This window comes from Pterocles gutturalis, unplaced genomic scaffold, assembly GCF_000699245.1.
Source record: "Pterocles gutturalis isolate BGI_N339 unplaced genomic scaffold, ASM69924v1 scaffold29054, whole genome shotgun sequence".
Taxonomy (NCBI): domain Eukaryota; kingdom Metazoa; phylum Chordata; class Aves; order Pterocliformes; family Pteroclidae; genus Pterocles; species Pterocles gutturalis.
The window spans coordinates 21,511-43,133 of record NW_010134114.1 but is presented as its reverse complement, the minus strand read 5'-3'; the positions used below and the strand labels follow the sequence as shown (position 1 = coordinate 43,133).

The following is a 21,623-nucleotide window of genomic DNA, read 5'->3' as shown; positions in this document are numbered from 1 at the left end:
TAGTTATCTCATCATATGCATATAAGAGGACAGCTACAGCAAGAATTTTAACAAGAATGCCACAGGTTCAACTTATGGTATTCTTTCTGAGTATGCAGAAGAACCTGAAGACTATCACATTAAGCTCAAAATGGAGCTCTACTCTTTCATGGAGAAAGATGTTCTTTGGGAATCATCTGTCAATACGGCATGGCAGACACTGACTGAGCAGACTCTGAAGTTATCTTTATCGACATTACAGAAACAAGAATTCTAAAGCAAATAAAAGGAAATACAATATTAAGATAAAAGAAAGAAGCAGGAGGAAGGTTGCTGCTATCATTTTGCCGTCTTTCACACATCACAGTTTGCCAGCCTCCATCTTATAACTCTCTGAATTTTTAAATGTTCTCACCCTTCTCCTTTTCAGCATTTGAATAAAAATGCAGCTATAGATTGCAGACACAAGAGTCCATTTAGGCTTTTGAGTTTTTTCTATCCTTTGTCCTTTCTTATTTATATCACTTATATTTTGTGCCTTTTTGCACAGTAAGCAGGCCAGAATGAGAACCCTGTTCTTCCATACTGAAACAAGCACCATTCCCATTTTGACAGCTATCCAAATAGCTAAGGCACAAACAGTATTATGGAGCCTTCTGTACAGTTTTTCAGATGTAGAGCTCAAATTCCATAAAAAAACAAACAAAAAGGGGCAACTAGGAAAAAAACCCCAAACAACAACAAAAAAGATGACTGTATGATCATCCCCATTTGACAGATGATGCAGAGTTACAATATACCAAGCTCACAGAACTGGTCATGAGCAGTTGCTGCAAAGCAACTTCTCAGGATTCAGGAAAATGTCAGAATTAGTTACATAAGTAATGCTGTATTTGGCATTTTTTTAATAAATCATGAATATTTAACTCTCTCCTCTCCAAATCCCTGCTTTACAACACCTAATATGAGTCTCATATTAATAAGCAGCTTCTTTGTTACTACTTACACCATAGCCCTATGTCTATGTTCTACTCATTATCTGCTCACAAAATCACAAAAGAATTACTAACTGCCTCAAGGGCATTTCTGCAGCACTCATCTCCATGGCGTCAAACTTCTTCACACTTATCCATCTTCCCTATCCATCCATGAAATAAGAGATTTCATTTTGTAAATGAGGGAAAGGTAGAAGACAAAAAAAAACAAAATAAACTTTAGCTATGGGTTCTTCAGATACTTTAGATTCTTATGGTATTTTTTTTTCTTTTCTTTCTAAAACTTCTGCTGTAGCTACAAGTGATATACCACTTTGCAAGTCATACTAGAAGATGTGAAGTGAAGCACGCCAAAATCTCTGGGACATAGGTGTCTATGGAATTTACAACTAGATATGACACATATCCTCCAAGTCATCTCATTTCAGAAAAGGGCATATATAGTGCAGCCTTCAGTAGCCTTAGCTACAATAGTCACCTTTTCCTGGGCTCTCATCGTTCACTGCCTTCTAACTTCTGTAACACACAGAGAGTAGAGGCCCCTCTTTACTACATTAACTTTGACTTACTCCAGGTTGGCCCATCCTGTATAAAAACCAAGGCATAAAATCTATGTTGTCCATAAATTTTCTTTAGAAGAAAAAAGGGAAAAGATGAAGGAAAAAAAAAAAAGAAAAAAGACTGAGTGGGAAGAACAATGATCACAGTAGAATAAATCAGGTTTTATAGAAGTCATAGAATCATAGAATGGTTTGGGTTCCAAAGGACCTTAAAGATCATCTAGTTCCAGCCTGCCTGCCATGGCAGGGATGCCTTCCACTAGATCATGAGATTATGACCGAGTACCATTAAATTCTGAAGAGTGAAAGGTGTTCTCACCAAAGAACAGCAACTTGACAGAAGCAGGAGTGGAATTTACGCAATTAATTGTGACAAATCAAAAAAACAAATTACAAATTTGTCCCAAAGCATGCACTATTTCACCAGTAGTCAGAAGATACATTAATCTGTATCTTCCTCAGAGCATTTTGTCTACTTCTAATGAACACAAAAGTTGACAGGATATTAGAACTCATGTACTATAGCACTAGAAGTGCTACTACAGATTTTTTCCTTTTGTTTACAGAAACCACAGACTAGTACCTTTTTTATTTTAAAGAAAAGAGCATAATCTTTCTTCATTGAAGGAAAAAAATGAAATGTTATTTTCATAATCTGATATTACAAATAATCATTAGCATGAATGAAACACGCAAATCATGTTAAGCCTCTGTCACAAACTTGGGCAAGGTGGGCAGTAGCACCTGATAGGCACATATTGAAGAGGAGAGGACAGATTTGGGAATAAAAGTAGAACTAACTTGACTTCTCCTTATACTTTGTGCATTTCTTATTTTGACACGCATTCTATCATTCATTTATGCAGGACTTCTAAAAACAATATAATTGTGTTACTACAATTCAGATCACAATACACTACAGCACTTTAAGATCTTTAATTGTTAGACAGATTAATAAACATTTTCATCAAGTGACTCCTGAATACAAAAGAATAATGTCAGAACCATACCTAGAAGAGAGGTTTCCTTTGCAAATGCTGCAGCAATCGCTGGGTCCAGCGCTGGCTGTCCATCACCAGATGGAAGATCAGGACGAGTGTAGTCCCTGCTTTTATCATTGTTGTACTTGACGTTCAAATTCACCAATTTGGAAAAATCAATCCGTAGGGTACAGCAAGCATTATAAATATTTTGACCATCTAAGGCCTGGAAAATACACAATACAGGTTGTTTGTACAACTTATTTTTTTTAAAAAAACAAGGTCAGTGTATAGGTATTTATCCGTCTTACTGTCTAGCCTAAAACCAATTAAGATTAAAATGCAGTAACCTCTCTTAACATGATTCCAGGAAGCTCGATGCTTATTTCTCTTACCTAGAAACTGTTTACAAAGCAAAGCGGCAAGAGACATTTTAATGCAGTCAAAAGTTAGCCTGTTGAATATAGTTAATTAGCTTGTATTCCATAGTACAGCTTTAATGCAGACATAATGCCAAATAAATTTCTCGAAGAAAAAAATAATCAAAAATCACACAAGTGCTCTTTTACATGGAAAGTTGACCTGAGGAAAAAAAAAATAATAAAAATGTTGACTTAAATACCATGTTAGACAGCGATCTGTTAAAGCAGAATATTTACATTGTTCCTGCATGTTTTCCTTCTCCCACTAAAGGCAATTAGTGCCAAAACTGAAAGAAAAGCAACTTTATCTGCTAACCTAATGTTACTAACACTTTTCTAAAAAAATCCTATTTTCACCATTAATTGGTATGTCTGAAAAAGATGCCTATTAACAGTGAAATTCACATGAAACTCTATGAAAACACTCTCTAAAAAGGCCTAATTATATATGTTTTGTCCATCTTCATTATATGACAGGCAAATTGATATACCTGGATTTTATTTTATTTACATTTTGGACATACCTTCCTTTCACTTGAAGTGCTAACAGCTAAATATGAGAGATTTTTAAAAAAATGGAACCTTTTGTAACCAAGTTGGTTTATATTCCTAAGAAATGCTAGTGAAGACACAGCTCATTTTAAAAATTAATACATTTAGTCAAGTCATTTTGTTAAATATAACACTACCTTATATATTAATGGTGAAAAAACCCAAATATTTCACACTTTCAAATACAAAAATCAGATCTTTCATTTCTCTTGATTAATGTTGAACTAAAATGGAGCACTTCTGGACCTGAGCTAGCTCTTGCATAGTATCTGCAAGGCAATTTCCAACACATTCAAGTTCTGGTAGGACTTGCTATTCGGAGCCAAGCGCTGCACGAACCTAGTGTCCCTGCTGAGTATGGAAGCAACATAGCTATTTTCATACAGTGATGCATCTGGAAACTGAACATCCCACAGACAACTCTCTGCTAGGTCTGGGCCAGCAAGGTTTTCCCTTTCTACAAAATGTGTTATCACAGCTGACATCTCCAGGGCTCATGAAATCACTTAAAAGAATTACCACCATTAGCAGTCAATGTACAAGAATAAGTAAGTCAGTATTATTAGAACTTCCAAGTAATAGGAAAATAAAATGCCACCAAAAAAAAAGTACAGAAACCTGAAAATCTAGACATTGTCTCAAGAAATACTTAGCAATTAGAGTGACAATCCTGTCTTTGAAACTCAGCTTAAACACTGCTTTATACAATACTGGCAAAGCAAAATCATGTCCTGATTCATAGAAAACAAGCTGAAGATTAATTCTGTACTGTTGGGGTGGTGGTGGGCATTACCACTACAGAATACAGAATTTGCTAGCTCTTCTATGCACAGTGGCAAAGTAGAATCCAAGACACCTAATGCTGGTATTTGGGAAAAGAATCTCACTTGAACACTTACATCTAAAAAAGTATATACTGAGAATCAGTCATCACTTTTAGAAGACTTCTTACCTTCTAAAAAATCTATTAAGATATAGATTAAAGGTAGGTCCAGTTTACACAGCCAGAGCTTCCTTGTTGTCACTGTCATCATTGAAATACCCGTTCACATACTGAAGAAAACTAGGTATGAACTGAGACCAAAAGGCAGTATCATTTAGCTCTGTCCAAATGACAAGACCACGACACAAAGCTCTTAGTCTTTAAAACAAAATCAAGATTCATATTATACCTCTGTGTGGAGTCTGCAGACACACTGATTTATGGCTGGCAGAAGGCTGTGAAGTTGATTAAAGTCTTTCAGTCTTAAAAAGCAGCAAACCAAAATATACCTGTGTTTGTTATTTCCCACAGTAGTCAATGTTTAAAGAGAGCCGTAAGTAACTAAAACTTACACTGAAAAAAGCAAAAACTCCTCTTTCTGACAAATTCAAAGTAACCAAAAGTACATACAAAAGAATACTCCACAACAGAAATCCCTTCTAGTTGGGACACAAACAGTCTGAAAGAACACCCTGAACCAGAAAGGAAGGAGATGCACTCTTAATGAGCACCGTAGTCATGCTCTGGGAAAGGCTCCTTGCAACAGATCAAAAATCAAAAAGCCTCGCCCCACCCACTTCTACCAGCAGCATCATACGCCTCCAACAATGCAAGAAAGATTACCAGCAACAAGGGTTTTTTCAAGATTAACTGTTTGCATGTAAAGTCACAACTGTGAATGTGTGTCCTGAGCTCCTTCTTACATAGCTATAAAAGAATGTGCAGCAAACCCTCAAACTCTGCTCCTCTCAGACAGACATCCTGGAAAAAAAAAAAAAAAGACAGCAGCCATGCTATTGGTGACTTTACATACAGACATAATCTCAAAGAACTCTAGTTACTGCTAAGAAACTTCTTTCTTTGAGCAGGTATCTGTACATACATTCGCATGTGACACAGTACCACAGCACACACATGCCTAACCAAGGAGATCAAGTATCACAGGACCCTTCTACAAAATGTGAGTATAATTCTTTATCTTGCCTAAGCCAGCAAACCTATTACTTAAGCCTCAACAACAAAAGTATCAAAATGTATGCCATCGTGCAATACTATGAGTGTAATGATACTGAATTGTTTCCAGGTCCCTGCCTTCCCTTCCTCCCCCTTATTACTGAAAAGGACCCTCCTCTTGTACTTCCCAAGGGGGAAAATGATTCAGACGAGTTGGTTCACCTTCTGCCAAGAGCTTGACAGCAGACAGATTCCTGAAAAATACTTTGTGGTATTCAGGAGCACACAAACAAGATGGCTTGTAAGAACATGCAGAAGACCAACAGAAAACAGTGGTAAAAGAATAAACAAAAATCCTTTTCTCAATTCAGACTGACACATAACTCAAGGAGAGAGGCACATGACTGAACTGACACAATGACCTCAACTCCACAGGGCAAACACACTATCATGCACACACATTTCTCTATAGCCACTTAGATTATTTTCGGGAGGGGGGAAAAAACACAACCACAAACAAACAAAAAAACCCCCCATACCAAACAAAGATGACTCCTAATAACTAAGTATGCTGCATGGTTCTACATCAGCTGTGACAGTATTTCTGGTTTGCTCACTTTCTTTAAAGAAAGTCACAAACCCCAATACTAGTGAAAGTTCCAAAACAGTGAAGTTGTCTGGAATGAAGCTGGTATTCCCTAGACAACTACTACAGCAGAAACATTCAAACTATTTAGAAAGGGTCTTAAAAACTGGTGTTACGTTCACAAAGAATCCAAAAATCTGCTTGTGTCTCAAGGCAGCACCTTTCACTGAAGGCAAGAAAAAGGAAGCAAGGCCTAACAACACAGAAAACAGCAGGAACAGCCTAGGAAGTTGTAAGGATCCAGAACAGAGAGCTATCACTGTCTGTCACAGACAGTAAAAATAACCATACAGGGAATAGCAACGAAATGGAGGTCTGTACCCCAGAACACAGTGTTCTCCTATTTCTTAAAAATAATGTTAGACCACCCTCTCTTTTTGCTCACAGCAGCAAGGAGGATGAAGAGATAAAAACTGCTGACTGAGAAAGACCCCATAGATTAAGAGGTGAGACAAGAGACTGTTCAAATTAAAAAAAAAAAAAAAAAAAAAGAACAAGTTAAAAAAACAGTATTTTCTCCTGTTGCTGATCTAATCAACAACACTCGAGCTTTTCACAAAAGGACAGTAAGAATTTCTACCTAATCAACATGGACTCGTGACACTAGGATCATTAATTTCCCCAGTGTTATTGTGGATGTTGAGGGAAGTGACAACAGCAGCAAAGGTGATCTCAGATGGCAAAAGTACTCTTAAATAAAAGTTACAAAATATAATGTCCTGAAAGACTGATGCAGCTCTATTGACGCAGCTTCATGCAGTTAGGACTCAAATCCACCAGCAGGCTCCAAGGCAGAAGAAGAACATTTTCTAGAATCATTTCTTCTCTCAGGCTTTCCTCACCTGAAGGGCTTCCGGATGCAATCGATACAATTCACTGCTCTTCTTTTTACTTTCAGGGTTCTAGATGCCTAAAAATCCTTGGGAAAGAAGAGTTCCTTAAAAAGTGCTATATTCATAGGAAATATGCTTGGATGAGCTTCTCTTAAGGCCTGTCTAGACCATGAATCTGTGGAATTAAACCCCCCTACGGGAGAGGTCAAGGTAGGCCTCTAAAAATCAGGAAGAGATATGCCACTTAAAATATTCTTTAGGTAATATACATACGGTACCTAGAAGACAAACAAGAACACAGTTTGGGAGACAGAAAATTATTTGATGTTTTGATATTTTTATTTCCCAGGTCAGAAATAGAGATTTAGCTAGCAGATATTTCTGGAGACACATGGCTTCAAGTTGTAACAGAGTATCTGCCCCTCTTTGTCAAGCACTGTAGGCACCTAAGATGATGATGCAAGACAGGAAACAGATCTCTTGCAGGATAAGGATAGCTTGAAAGCATCTACCAAGGTCTGATAAAGAAAAATCAAATTAGAGAGGAGAGAAAAAACTGGCAGAGAAGGGCAACACAACAAAAGCATTGCCTTCTCTCCAAACTCAACTCATAAGGAGAAGAAAAAAAAAAAAAAAAAAAAATTTAGTCTCTACTCTCTCTCTTCCCAAAGCACGAGGAACTAGAAACAAGATCTTTAGAAGGGCATAACAGTTCAAAGCATTAAAAAAAAAGTAATTCTTACAAAACATACTCCAGCTCAAATAAGTACCTCAAAGTAACTGAATGTCATATGATAAATATCTCTTGGGAGAGATGGGTCTCAAGTGCATCCTATAGATATGAACTTGAATTAATTTATTTTGAGACAAGTGTATTAGACACAAGAAATTTCTGTTGCTAAGAAGTTCCATTCTCAAAAAATAAGTTTTTTTTTTTTTTTTTTAATGTGCAGTCCTTGACTGAAGGACCAGTTGTAGATCTTATTCATTTCTACAGAATTGGAAAATCCAGGACACAAAACACTGTCGCTGCACTTTCTAGGCTTTCTGATACAATGGACAGAATCCAGCACTCTTCTGTTTACCTGAACACTCTTAACCATTTCTGAGCACAAACTGTGCTCTTTAGGATGCCTGAAAATCCTTAAGGCAGTAATCATGCATAATTGCCCTGAAGCTAAATATCCTACCTGGAGATGTCCTTGCTTTCCATTTTGGCAACAACTACCTGAAGTTCCTATTACAGATTTTAGGGCAATGTAGCCTAGTAGAGAACTTTTGAAGACTGCTACCAGTGCAGACCCATGCTGAAGCTGTCACTCAAAACAATCAGAAAGAAGACATCTTCAATGCAGTGTCAAACCTCAAGAGAATCTCTGTAGAGATACTCTGAATCACTTACGGGCCAAGTAAGGACCAACTGCCCAACTGTAACAGAAACCCTCAGATAGACTTTTGATATTTTTAAACCATGTTGGGTCAAGATGACTGTTATTTGCTAGATATGAGTCTCAGTTAATCCTCCATAGACGAGGCATTAATAACTGTCAATATCCAAGATTTGGCAAGAGTATTTCCAGTGCATTTACACAAAGACAACGCTCTGGATTAGCAAACTGTTTAGATGGAAACACTGGCACTCTAATCTTTCTATGGTATACCAGATTACTGGTACTCAAATATTGAAGTTTGCTGCTCATGCTGACGGTACAGTTAATTTACTATAAAAATGAGCTATTTTTGATCCTTAGAGTATCTCCTTATGCATACCGACATATCCAGGACATCACCTTCTGCTTCATTAGAAGCACAGTAGTTCAATGTGCTCTACTGTTGCACATTTTCAGTACTTTCTCCAACCCACAGCTAGACTGCTGCATTGCACAGAACTTGAAGTTTGTTGCCTCCACCTTGACTTGTCGGTATAACGAACTATAATGATCTAATCTGAGGGTAGTGATGAAACATGAACAAGTGTAACCATAATCTACTTTTACAGGAAATTAGTTTCTTACATAGGAATGCAATTTTTCACTACCTTCTCATTCAAATAGCAAAAGTGGTCCCACAGGGCTAAAGGCTTCGGTATTGTACATTCTTGTCAGTGTCACTATTTTCTCAGAACCTTCAAATGAATAGCATCTCTCCTTGGTACTTACATCACTTGAGTTTTTCAAATTGCTCTTTAACTTCCTTAATAAGTCTTCAATTTCTATTAAGGCCACATTCTGATTTCCTGTGAAGAGTGCCAGTGGAAAATTAAATTTCCCCATTATCTTCTACAGTAACAACTGACGGAAAACACTTTGAATACTTCTTTACTCTTTTACCATGCTTTTAATTTTGAACTCCATGCAACTGAAGTGTAGCCACCACATCCTCTTGCTTCTACTGTATTTCCAGATGTACTGAAACTGGAGGGCTTTTTCTTATCCATCTGACTGTTTCTTTCCTTCAGGAATTTTTGTTTTGATGGCACTTCATGTTTTACCACAGTAGCTCAACCAAAAGAACTGTACTTTTTTTCACTCTATCAAGCTTGGGAGGGTAGTGGGGAAATCAAACCTTCCTTCAAATTTAGCATTCTTCAATACTTGCAGTTGGTATTACTCTCAGCATTTGCTCTATTTATGTGTAGATTGGTTAAAATATGAAACTATAAACTTAAGACCATTTCAATTTGTCACTAAGATAGGCTCCAAGATCACTCTGACAATGACTGTACATGCAGGAGTCACTGTTATTCAATGAAGTTTAGTCACTCACACATGAGCTACCACTAGTAAACAGCTACCCTAATCAAAACATGCAAAACTGGAGAAAAAAAATACATGCTTTTTTTTTTTTTAAATTATGACCAATACAGTATCCCAGCAGCTAGAATTCCGTTTGTCAGAAGTCAACAACAGACAGAGATTCTCAGGTTCCTTTCATACTTTTACATACCTCATCCTTTTGTTATTTTGTCACTTCTTTACATTCCTAGAATTACACTGATAATTTTCAAATCACTACAGTCCGTTTCACAGATGCCATCTTTCCATTAAATATTCTGATAAAAAAAAATCTTCTGACTCAAAAAATGAAGTCAAAAGATTTATCAATTGGAATTTTGCTTAAAAATGCACTTTAAAAGCAGCATAAAGTGAAAAATTCATTACTGAAAAATAACTTTCCAAACACAAATCAAGACTGAATTATGACATTCTGCAACAAACACATTAGCATCCAACTGTTTATTATATATTTCAAATATGAATCTAAGTGACTACAGTCAATTTCTGCAGCAACTGTAAGTTTAAGATCTAGTTTCTGTATTATTTTTTAAACCTACTTAACACCTGGTAGGTCTATCCCATCCAAGCAAATTTTTAGATATTACAGTGATGTATTTGCATCTCCCTCTACACTGAGACACGATCTAATATTTGATACTATTCACCTCTGAAAAGGACAACTCTAACTTAAATTGTACGCCAAATCTACAAATATTTCAAGACGGTTTTTTAGGAGTAGATTATCTTGAAGTAGATCATCATAAATCAAGTTGAAAATCTTCTTATCTCTGGCTAACTTTATTCTTCTCAATAGCTTGAAAACTTACACTCTGCTTTTTGAAAACATCTCTCATTTTTTATGATTCCTCTCTTGACCACCTCACAGTGTTTTAATCAATACCTGCTATATCATTTGTTAATGAGAATAAAAATTACCATTAAGGTCTTTATTTCAATATGGTCATCATTCTTTACAACAGAAAACTAAGCCTATCTTTCCTTTCCTCTACTAAGAGATATTAATTGCCAGCTTAGTCCAAGGTGTGAGCTTTTCACTTTTTTCCTGAAGTTCTCAGCTATTCTGTCATCTGTGGGCAATAAGCACTGTCTACACTGACAAGTAACACTTACCCAGTAACTACTGGTTAGTACAGCAATTTTCATTAGCCTACCACAAACTCAGATTGCATGTGAAGGTCTGAAAATATAAATTAATTCCATTTATCTCTTAGAACAAAAAATCTAGCCTTCCCTCTGGTTCAACTTTCCCACTGCCACAGATGTGAATATACACCATTCAATTCAAAACATATGGTTTAGATGACATGCTGTTGATCTTTGTAGTAATTTATCCATACGCTCTGTGTTGCTATAATGAATAAAACCCATTACCTGTTCTTGCCTCTCCTACCCAGGATAGGAGAGTTTCCAATAAAACAAAAGTAAGAGCCTGCTCTCATCTGTCACTGCTCCAAAGCTTCTTCATAGTCTGGTCCCATGAGTAAGTCTGCACTCTCTCCTCTGGGCATTTACAGTTATAATGAAGTCTAAGTATTTATTTTCTGGACACTATAATTAAATACTTTCATAAACCTGTATCTAGTCCACAAATGATATCTTTGTTTTGATCCTTACTAAATTTGCTGCTTACAGTAAATTAATTATGCACCAAAATTACATCCTTCATTTTTACTTCTGGTTGACATTTTCACTATTGCAGTCTTGCATACTATTTCATCTCTGTGCAGTCTTATTTAAATATTTGTTCATAATTATAGATGTGTACATTTCTCTATACATAGTATCCTTAAACGTAGTATCTCTAAACACTGATTTTACATAATATAACAACAATATATAACTCCCAGTTATTTTTTAATCTCAAAAAATTCACACAAGTGGCAGAGAAGTACAACACATTATTATAGTCAGTACTCTGTTATATTAACATTTTACAAACATTTAGAGTACAGGAAGGTCTCCAGTCTTAAAAAAGAACTATACTTACTAGTTTTGCTTGCTGTGCATTTACTGGATCACCAAACTGCAGTAAAGCTTGAAACTGGTTATTCTTTGTGAATGTGATTATCTTCAATACAGCACCAAATTTAGAGAATATCTGCCAAAAACATTGTAAAGTTTTACACACAAGTTCCTCCCAAACACAGCTCCAGTCAAAATGAAATTTGGCTTACCTGATGAAGAACATCAAGGGTTACTGGATAGTACATATTGTCAATAATTATTCTAAGTACTGGACTCTGAGCTGGAGTTACTGCGCTCTCACTAACAGTGGTCCCACTAATGGGAGCGTTTGTTGCCTGCACAGCCGTCACTGCCTGAAGAACAGCCTGGGCCCGCTTAAGAAAAAAAAATATAGAAGACAGATTTTTTTATTTTTTAATATTTCAAGACAATAGCTAGAAATTAATTAGCAATATTAATATAGTTAACTCCAGAAACATAAAATCATCCACTTATTTAAAACTCAGAGCTACAGATATAACACAACATAAGTGCAATGCAGTCTGACTCTGTAAGAAGGGACAATAAAAAATGAAAACATCAATTAATCCTTATGTCACAGTAAGGAGGGGCTTCAAATGGTACCAATATCAATCCTCCTAGTAGCAAGCTTATTGTTCTACTAGTAAGGATAAAGAAAGCGAGGATTTTGTAGGTTTCAAGGCTCTTTACAGACTTTTTTCTTTCCTTTAAAGAAAAGAACAACAAACCAATCAACAAAAAAACCCAAGCCTACAGAAACCAGAAGTATTTATCCTATTTTTCAAGAGATTGTATTACAGTTAACATTTTGCTGCCATTTTAATTATGTAGAAGGCTCTGATAAGAAGGGATAATGCTAAACTAACACTTCCAAACTTCTCAGTTTTAACGCAATGAAATAATACACAAGACTGACAAGTGTCAGAAAGTAGTATCCACAGAGAGGTAAACAAACTGGTGTCTGTTATCCACCCTCTTTCATAAAAAGCAAAACAAAATCCTCTCCATGTGTGGTGATTTTTTGGTTTTTAAACACAAGCAGGGTTTTTGAAATTCAAAGGTAACCACATGATGACATCACAAGAACACACATCTATGTAACTACTTCCACTGCCAAAAATGACTGTATCAGAAAGATTAGATGTCTTTCTCTGAGAAAGAAAAAGTGCAGAAAAAATGGTTTCCATTTAATACTTTCATTACAGTAGTCTTATGAAGCAAAATGATACAAAACAGAGACACAAGTGAGCATGCCAGGTAAAAATAATAACCACCATATTAATGCATACTGCATATTTTAAAGGCATTAGAATTTACTACACAATTTCATGTCTCACAACTTACATGATACTCCTCATACTGAAACGAATCAATGAGTAAGGAAAGGGGGGGGAAAAAAAAAAAGACCTGGTGAACACTAGTTGGGAAAACAAAACTTACCTCTACATTTAACATTAAATTGCTATAACTCTGTAAAAATATCTTTTGATAACAACATGCTCTTTTTTTTTCCCTAATGTATGAAATACAATTTTCAAGCTCGCCAGATATTTGGCTGAGTTGCATAATTCCTACTCCTTCTGGAAGCAGAGAAGCAGTACATACCAATTCAAACTCACTCCTTAGAGTGACTGGAAAAGTTTAGACTGTATAACCCAGATAACCAAAACTTTTAGTCAATTTTAACATACGACCCTTGTTAGCACTATCCATCTATACTTATACATCGTAATTCATTCCACTAAAGTTAACATGAATATATAAATGAATATAGGACTTAACATTGGCAAATAAGGATAAAATCTATAAAATTACTATGACAGCAAGTATTTTGTCAAACAAGTTCAAAATAACATTTAGTATCTTATATAAATAGTAACTTTTGAGGACATCTGAGTAGTACGTAAAGCTTTTTTTCTTATTTTTGCAAACTTGAAATTAATTTTAAAAGATCACCTGCACCATTCAGAAAGTATAACATTTATTTATTTCTAAACATTGCAATGTCTGTGCAGAAAGATTAAAACTGTGCATTTATGACAGGCTGATGATTGAAGAAAATTACAGAGGTCATTCTATTCTCAATTCTTCTGAGTCTAGATACTGTATGAAACAAGCTAAGAGATGTTTGTTTTAAATCTGTGTTTAGATGCTCCTCTAACAGTGTTATGATGTCTCACAGGAAAAGGATTTTAGTAGAATTATAAAGCTGAGACAAAAACTTAAATGGTCCCTTTTGAATCTGTTTATTCAAAGTCAACTTATTTTGCATATATATCTAAAAATAATCTTGGAAGCTATTATTATTGAGAAATCCAGAGCAGCATAGCTTAATGGAACTTTTCCTACTTTCATTATTTCTAACGACCTGGCTGTTTAACCCCTCGGTTAAATACATTTTTATTTTCCTGTCTTCTTTATAAATAAGATACTTGCACCTTCCTCCAATTTTTTATGCTATTTTTCCAGGTACATGTACTAACATTCTGACTTCTTCATATCTTTCTCCTTGAACATCCAAAAAAAGACAACTTCAGAATGAATGTGGCTGGATGAGCAAGCTTTCAAACAAGGATTAAAAATTTAAGTTTTGAGTATCAAAAAAAAAAAAAAAAAAAGCAATATCTGTGCAACCTTTATTTTTCCTTACAGAAAAAAGTATACTTAACCATCTTGTGCTTTATACAATGCCTCATGAGATATGAGTTACAGAATACTTACTGTCAAGGACCTATTTATACTAGTTAGTTCTAAATTAAAGAAACAGAAACCTGAAAAGACCGGGAATATGTTAAAATTGGGTATTAAGGTGTATGGTGGTATAAAAGCTGCTGAAAAGTCAGCACATTCTATATGTTGAAAAGGTGGACACATGAAGTACAAGAACAGTCTCAACACAGAAGCCAGAGGACAACATAAGAGAAAGCTTCTTAAGGGAGTATGTCCATCTACTACATGTGCAGACAGAATTATTCCTCTATTCTTTTTTCAAAAGCAAATTAAGGTATTCATTTTTCTTTATAACTGACATTTTGGGGAAAAAAAAATCTCAATTTTTAAAAAGTACCTTTAGCAGACAAACTATCAAAAGATTCTAAGGAACTGGAATGTTTAGAAAGATGAACAAGAAAACCAACACTATACTTGATCTGAAATGAGATGTCTTTCAACAGACTACCCTGAAATTGTTTTTAATGGCAACACCTATAAATTTACTATTTACATACCCTACCCAAGACAGGACATAAGTAACAGAAACCGAAACTTGTTACTCACACTGCCTTTTGTAACATCAAAAAGAAAAGAAAAAAATTAACCTTAAAGTAATCATCTGACTTGTGGTAAGCTGATGTTTCTTTTCTCCCCCTGTAATTTGTATGAAATGGTCATCACGTTACTTTTGCTAATTTTCCTGTTCTACTAAAAACAGACATATGTATTTGTATTTATTGTGAAATAGGTTCTGCAGAGGCAAGAGTAAAACTTTTCTGTATTATTAAGTATATTTGTCCCTAATCTCTTAGTGACCACTAAGGCATTCTTCTTCAGGAACAGCAGATCACATAAACTGAGGTTACCAGTGCTACCACAACGACCACTCAAAGCACTGACATGTAGGCACTGGCATTAGTGATTATCACTACAGAAATTCAAACTGCCATTAGAATCTCAGGTGTCAGAATTAGAAAGTTAATTTTTTCATCCTACAGTGTTAAACTAAGATGAAAACTTATTTTACAAAAAATTTAAAGTTAAAAGACACTTTAGAATCTTTTTCTTTTTACACCAAGGAAACACTAAGAAAACTCATCATAATGGAAAGATCACACAGAAAGCAAATCCCCCTCAATGTCACAAAATGGAATGACCATAGCTAACATTACAGTAGTGTTAGAATGTGGACAAAACCAAATGATTCAAACATATGCCACATCAGCCAAGAATACATGCCATGCCTGATTTTCTGCTGTCTACATTTTTAATACTACATAACAGTAAATATACCTGGTTAAGTGTGCTATCAGTCTTTAGTTCTTTATGATTGGAATACTGGATATAGATAGGTTGGTTACGAAGATGCGGTGTCACAGCAGAGTAGTAATTAACCATAGTGATAGCTGCTTCTTCTGTAGCAAGTTCCAAAAATGCCTGTAATCAAACAGTTAATTTTCAGTATTTACAAAGCAGATAATCTTCATATTAGCAGCATATAAAAAACACCTAAAGGTTTGATTACACATGGTAACAAATATCAGTCTTTAGAAGATGGCATTCTCTACATAGCAACTTTATTTGCTAAGCTACTTCATCTCCAAAAATTCACCTCTGAAGATGCAGGACTAAATATCTATCTTACAGCTAACTTTTTGCTTTATGTAGCTGCCAACTATCCCCTCAAAATTTACTGAAAGACAGGATAAGTTTATAAAAAAACTAAAGGAACAAAGACTGTTAAAAATACTTACTGTGATTTGACTTATTGCAATAGCATTTTAACAGCATTATTTCAAAATTAGACAGTAAATATACTAAAAAATGGAAAGCAACAAATTACCTGACTTTTCCCTTTGAGCATCAGGATGTTGGTTACCTTACCAAAAGGTAAACCTAAAGCAATGACTTCTGTTTCTGTCACTTCCCCAGGCAATTTCCTGATATGAAGAACACGAGAAGGAGCCCCATCCATCTTATCGTCACCTTTGAATTTCTTGTTGTCATTACCATTGGCTGAAAGACATATTCAAACTGTATTTGAAAAGTTCACTTATATTATTAGTGCTACTAAAAAAATGCTTTTAAATATAATTTTAAAGCAATTTCTTAGATTGATCTAAATAGAATTCAAAGGTTCAGAACAAATTCTAAAGAGACAAATGCTACAGAGTTTCATGAAAGGTGGACTGCTCAAGACTAACTCAATAGCCCTTTGTGATAACTCATTTTCTAAACAAGTCAAAAACCACAGAAAATGGTTTTCTTCTCACTTTCGGTGAAGTATCTCATGTAATATCATGGAATATTAATTATGACTCAAAAGGGTTTGCATAAGAAGTCTCAAGTACATCCAAAAAAATTATGGGCTACGCAGAATCTTTCTGAAAGGAGAAAAGTGGTGGTGAATAGTTACTACAAGAGCTCCTCTAGGAAAGTTTTAAGGACTGTTTGCACTAAGAAACCAGACACAAAAAGTAGATGACTATCAAAGCAAGACAGGAAGCACTATTAATGCTGAGAAGGATCACACTGGAGAAAGGAGATGACCCTCAGGACTGACATCACAAATGCCTGATGAAATCCAGAACCTCAGAATTTAAGGACCAAGTACAAACATTTCCACAATGAACTGCCAGCTCACCCACAGAAAAGGAAAAAACAACTAATAAACATGATGCAGCCAACATGGCCAGGGGAAGCGGGGAGGTGCCAGACAAGATTTTCCTAGCAGAAGCAGGGAAGCATTAACATCACTGTACAAAGCACCAGAAAGATACTATTCAGCATATTGTACAGAATTCCAGCAAAATTCCAGCATGAGTTCCCTTTTCTTGAATATATGCAATAAAGAGCTAGCCAGCTCGATGGAAGAAGTCTTGCTTTGGAAAGAAGGCAAGAAAAAAATTATTTACTTTGGTTAAAAGGTAAAACAACTGCTGCCTACAAATATGTCAGTGGAGAAAACATCAGAAAAAGTCAAGAACTAACAAACACCACTATCATAAGATATACAGATATTAATGAACTAATCAATGCTGGAAATCAGAATGCATTTAGATACAAGTGTTAAGATTTCCTTTTTTTTTACTTCTGGCTATAAAACATGCAAGTCAGTGTGTGAGCTATTCAATCTCTCATGTTAGGGGTTCAACAGCTACCTGTATTTACAAAACACACACAAATTGTGAATAGTAGAAAAATATTTGTAATTATTAGGGTTCAAATTCACAGGTTGAAGTCTTATATCAAAGAGGACTTTAAAAAAATTTATGAACATGACTACTTTTATTTACTCACTAGAAAAGTAGAAACCATAAGGGGGGGTGGGGTCAATAAGAAACGTTTATGCATGTTAAATCCTCCAAAAGCATCGTCTTGTAAGAAAGCTGATGGCTGCAATTTCCAGACGGAAGAGAATAAAGTCCTCAATTATCACTCAGCTGCAGCTACAAAATATAGTTCTGAATTTGTGCCCGGAAAGTCATTTACACCTAATCTGATTCCCTGCATAAAAATATTGCATTCATTTATGACTGACTTGAGCACAAAAAATTTTGCTAAGGGTATGCCTAAGTGATAATCAAGAATTCAAGTTCTTAACTCAGTTTGCCTAAACCAAGCCAACTTGCTCAAGATTAAAGACACAGAATGAAATGGACTCTTGTTTTTACAAGTCAAGAACATCGACGCTCCAGATTTGGATCTGAAAACTACCTTTTAACCACCTTTTCAATGCTATTAGGAAAACTGGCAATCTTGGGGTCTCTAACAAAACCTGTGAACATAGTTTTTTACCTTTTCAAGAATAAGGTCGTTCTCTGTATTTTCATGAGAGGAACTGATGGGAAAAAGATAAACCTATATATACATCAGGAACTGTTTCCAACACTCCCTTATATCTTTTTCTAACAGCCAAACCTCATTCTAATTTGAATGTTTCTAGGTTCCACTTTGGCTATGTTTAGATTTAGATAAATACAAAATGCACAGTATTCTCTTGGTTAAAAATAGTATGCCTTAGAGGCAGGTCATCCCATCCCTTAACTTCCCCCTTCAATACCACCTCCCCAGAAGAAAAAAAATAATTCCAGGACTGAGCTTTTTAAAAAGTTCTTGCACTGCAGAACACTTTCTAAGTCTTTTCCAACTTACTGTAAGAGACAAAACAACAAAAACCTAACGACCTTGGAACTGGTCAAAGTTCAGCTAGCTGACAATGCTAGAAGGGGTCAAATCCATGCAAGAGTATGTATTTTATGTTGCTCTTTTATGTTGCTCTGCTGCACAGAAGGACAAGTTTTGATGGAACACAGAAGAGTCAGATTTCAAAAATACATACTGAACTAGGACCGGAAGTCCATCCTTCATCTGCACAAGGCTCTAACCTGTATCGTTTTTGAAAAAGTGTTAAGACTGTGCTTCCAGGTAGCCAGATTTCACCTGTTCAAAGTTACACAGCATAGCATTTTTTCCTCAAAGCAACAGACAGCCAAAGTTTATGAAAAAGTGCTTTTTTTTCACCTGAAGCTCATTACACAATAGTCTTCCCTAGTCCTCAATTTAAACATCTAAGAAAAAAAAAATATTGCAAAGAACAAAAGAATTGCAGTGATACTGAAACTAGATTTCCAACGCCTTTCATACTTAAGCTTTCTAAATAACTCTTATTCATTAGAAGGTTCAAAAATTAACTATGAAACATTAGCAATAAGAAATGAGAAAGTGAAAATAAGTTTTTAAAGAAAATAAAGTTTTTAAAGATTTTCTGAAACCGCTAAGAATGCAGTTTTCATTACCTCACAAGAAAAGTGTATACCATGAACGCTCAGACAAGTACTTACAGAGCTGTTTTGTCTTTTGTGTGGTTTTCAACATATAATTTTGACATACTAACTTTTACATAAGCATAATGTCCAAGAATTTTAAATTTTTTTTTTAAACTAAAGCTTGTATTTGGATTAGGCTTTAGGTAATCCCAATGTTACTGGTAAAAGTATCACTGGCCACTATAATCACTCACATATATGTATTTACAAAGAAATGTTCCTTTAATAATTATTGTATTACCCAAATAAATTGTTTTTCCATCTATCAGCATTGCTATCTAATATTTGCATTTTACACTTTTTCAACTTTTGCTGCAATAGGTTTAAAAAACAAATTTAAAATAAATATTTTGTTGTACTATAGATGTATCTTTTCCTAAAGAGCAATCAACAGCTTTAACTTAACTGGTGTATACAAGTCTCTCACACAATTTTATTTTTTGAACTAAGTATCTATTAAACTATTCTTTAAACTTTTTTTACTTACTGTAAAAAAGAGCTATGTAGACAAGTGCCTGTGCTAAAATGTTTAAGTGAAAAAGTAGATATAGAAATATATTAAAATAATATCCACAAAAAGATTTAGAATTATGCACTAAAGAATGTACAGCAATCAGAAAAATGCACAGGGAGAAGGACAGGATGAAGGGACTGGAAACAAGCATTCTCAGTGCTATGTACATGCCCAAAGAAAGTTTTCAACAGTAGGGCAAGCAACAATGACACAAGCTGTTTATCACTTATTGGCAGAAGCATACCTTGCAAAAATGAAAGCTGAACCAGTAACACTCATGAAAAATGAAGCCCACCTTCTAAAAGCAAAGTTTACCCCAAAACATTTAACACTGGATTTTAAGAAGACAGAAGAAATTAACACATCAGGTATTATTCCTTTTCTTGATAACTAAGAGAACACCTACTGTTTCTACTTTTGACTGTCCAGGCAGCATAGCCTAACACTAATTTACTGTTTCAATAATGGCAGTAATAAAGTAGTAAGCATGCACATACACAAGTGAATTTTTCAAAACATTGTGGAACAGACGAAATTTAGCTTTTAGAACAATTATTAAGAGTTTTTGGCACTGTATGAAACCTTTCTCCCTAACTTTAGTCTCTTCTTTGCCATTTTAAATGGTACTTCTCAGCTGGAGACACACCATTAAACTGCACTTGGGAATAGAAAACCACAATGTTTAAAATATGGGAACATAACTTGTTCAGAGCTACTGAAAGGTGAATTCAACTACTGTTAAAACAACAAATTCATTCTCTAACAAACTGTACCAGCATATTCAGCGTCCATAAAGGTTAAAAAGCAAGTCAAGAAGAGCAAGGTACTGAAAAAATAACATCTTATTGTGGTAGAAATGGAATCTACGGAGACAAACAAGCAACCCAAAAGATCCTTACCTACACAGCAGGAAAAATACTAAATTCCAGAAAACTGGGGGGGAAAGGGGATGTCAGAAGGGGAAACCCCACAAGCCCTGTAATAACCACTGCTGAGGAACTGCTACTAAACTGGATCCTAACTGGCAAGTAGCTATTTCATCACGTAGTTTGGCTATCACAAGACTGGAAAAGCCTGATCCTATGCAAACCTGTTGCCGCTAAGACTCTCACAAATATAAACATGCACCAAAGAGCATAATGCCACAGTATCTTCACTGGGGGAAATACTTTTTTAAATTTTTAATAACTTTAAATAAACCATGGGAATAGCATGACTAAAATACAGTGTTAGTATTAGCTCATTTACTAATCAAGTTACTGCCTTAAATATAGTTGGTTTGTTGTGGTTTTTGGGTTTTTTTGTTGTTTTGTTTTTTTTTTAAATCAGAAATTTAACCCTGAAAATTCATTATATTCAATTCAGACTACTAAAAAACCCCCTGTTCTGTAACGGGCACTGCACTGATGTAAGCCCTTTTTGGCTCTCCACCAAGGAGATGAAAAATACAGTTTCCATATGACAGTTGTCTATTTCTAAACAAAGTCTCATCTCTATAAATGGCATTCAAAGTATTATTCGCCCATCTAAATAGGATACTACAGTCTAAACATAATTGATACATAAGCCACATCCCTGTTGCACAGAGTTCCCTCAATTTAGCGTGAATGAAGTTGAAATTGAATGCTTAAGAACTGACGAAGCCTATAAATATTCATTATCCAAACAACTTGGGTCCCTGGCATTTTTAGTTAGAAATTCCTAATTTATTAAACACAGAAATAGAAACCTATATGGATAAGTAACAAAATGAAGTGCAATGTACACAAGGCTTACTGTAAGTCCATGGCATTCAACAGCTCAAGCTATGAAGATTCAATGCTCTCGGGTAGTTTTTGCAGAGAAACTGATCTTAAAGTTCAGTGTCACTCCTAGCAAAGA

The 21,623-nt window shown here is 35.2% G+C and overlaps 1 protein-coding gene across 7 annotated transcripts in view; it reads right to left on the bottom strand.

Annotated features, from left to right (window-relative positions):
* PTBP2 (polypyrimidine tract binding protein 2) overlaps positions 1-21,623 on the bottom strand; it is a 50,598-nt gene that overhangs the window by 8,618 nt on the left and 20,357 nt on the right. For 2 of the 7 annotated variants that reach the window (XM_010081483.1, XM_010081482.1), the window contains exons 3-7: positions 16,243-16,415; positions 15,693-15,836; positions 11,876-12,040; positions 11,689-11,799; positions 2,545-2,740 (exon numbers count right to left, since the gene is read on the bottom strand). In XM_010081483.1, coding sequence (XP_010079785.1) covers positions 2,545-2,740; positions 11,689-11,799; positions 11,876-12,040; positions 15,693-15,836; positions 16,243-16,415 — 789 coding nt within the window. Of the gene's footprint in view, positions 1-1,769; positions 1,788-2,520; positions 2,741-11,688; positions 11,800-11,875; positions 12,041-14,965; positions 14,969-15,692; positions 15,837-16,242; positions 16,417-21,623 lie in introns of those variants that run through there. The other 5 variants (XM_010081487.1, XM_010081488.1, XM_010081484.1 and 2 more) reach the window with 4 other exon arrangements.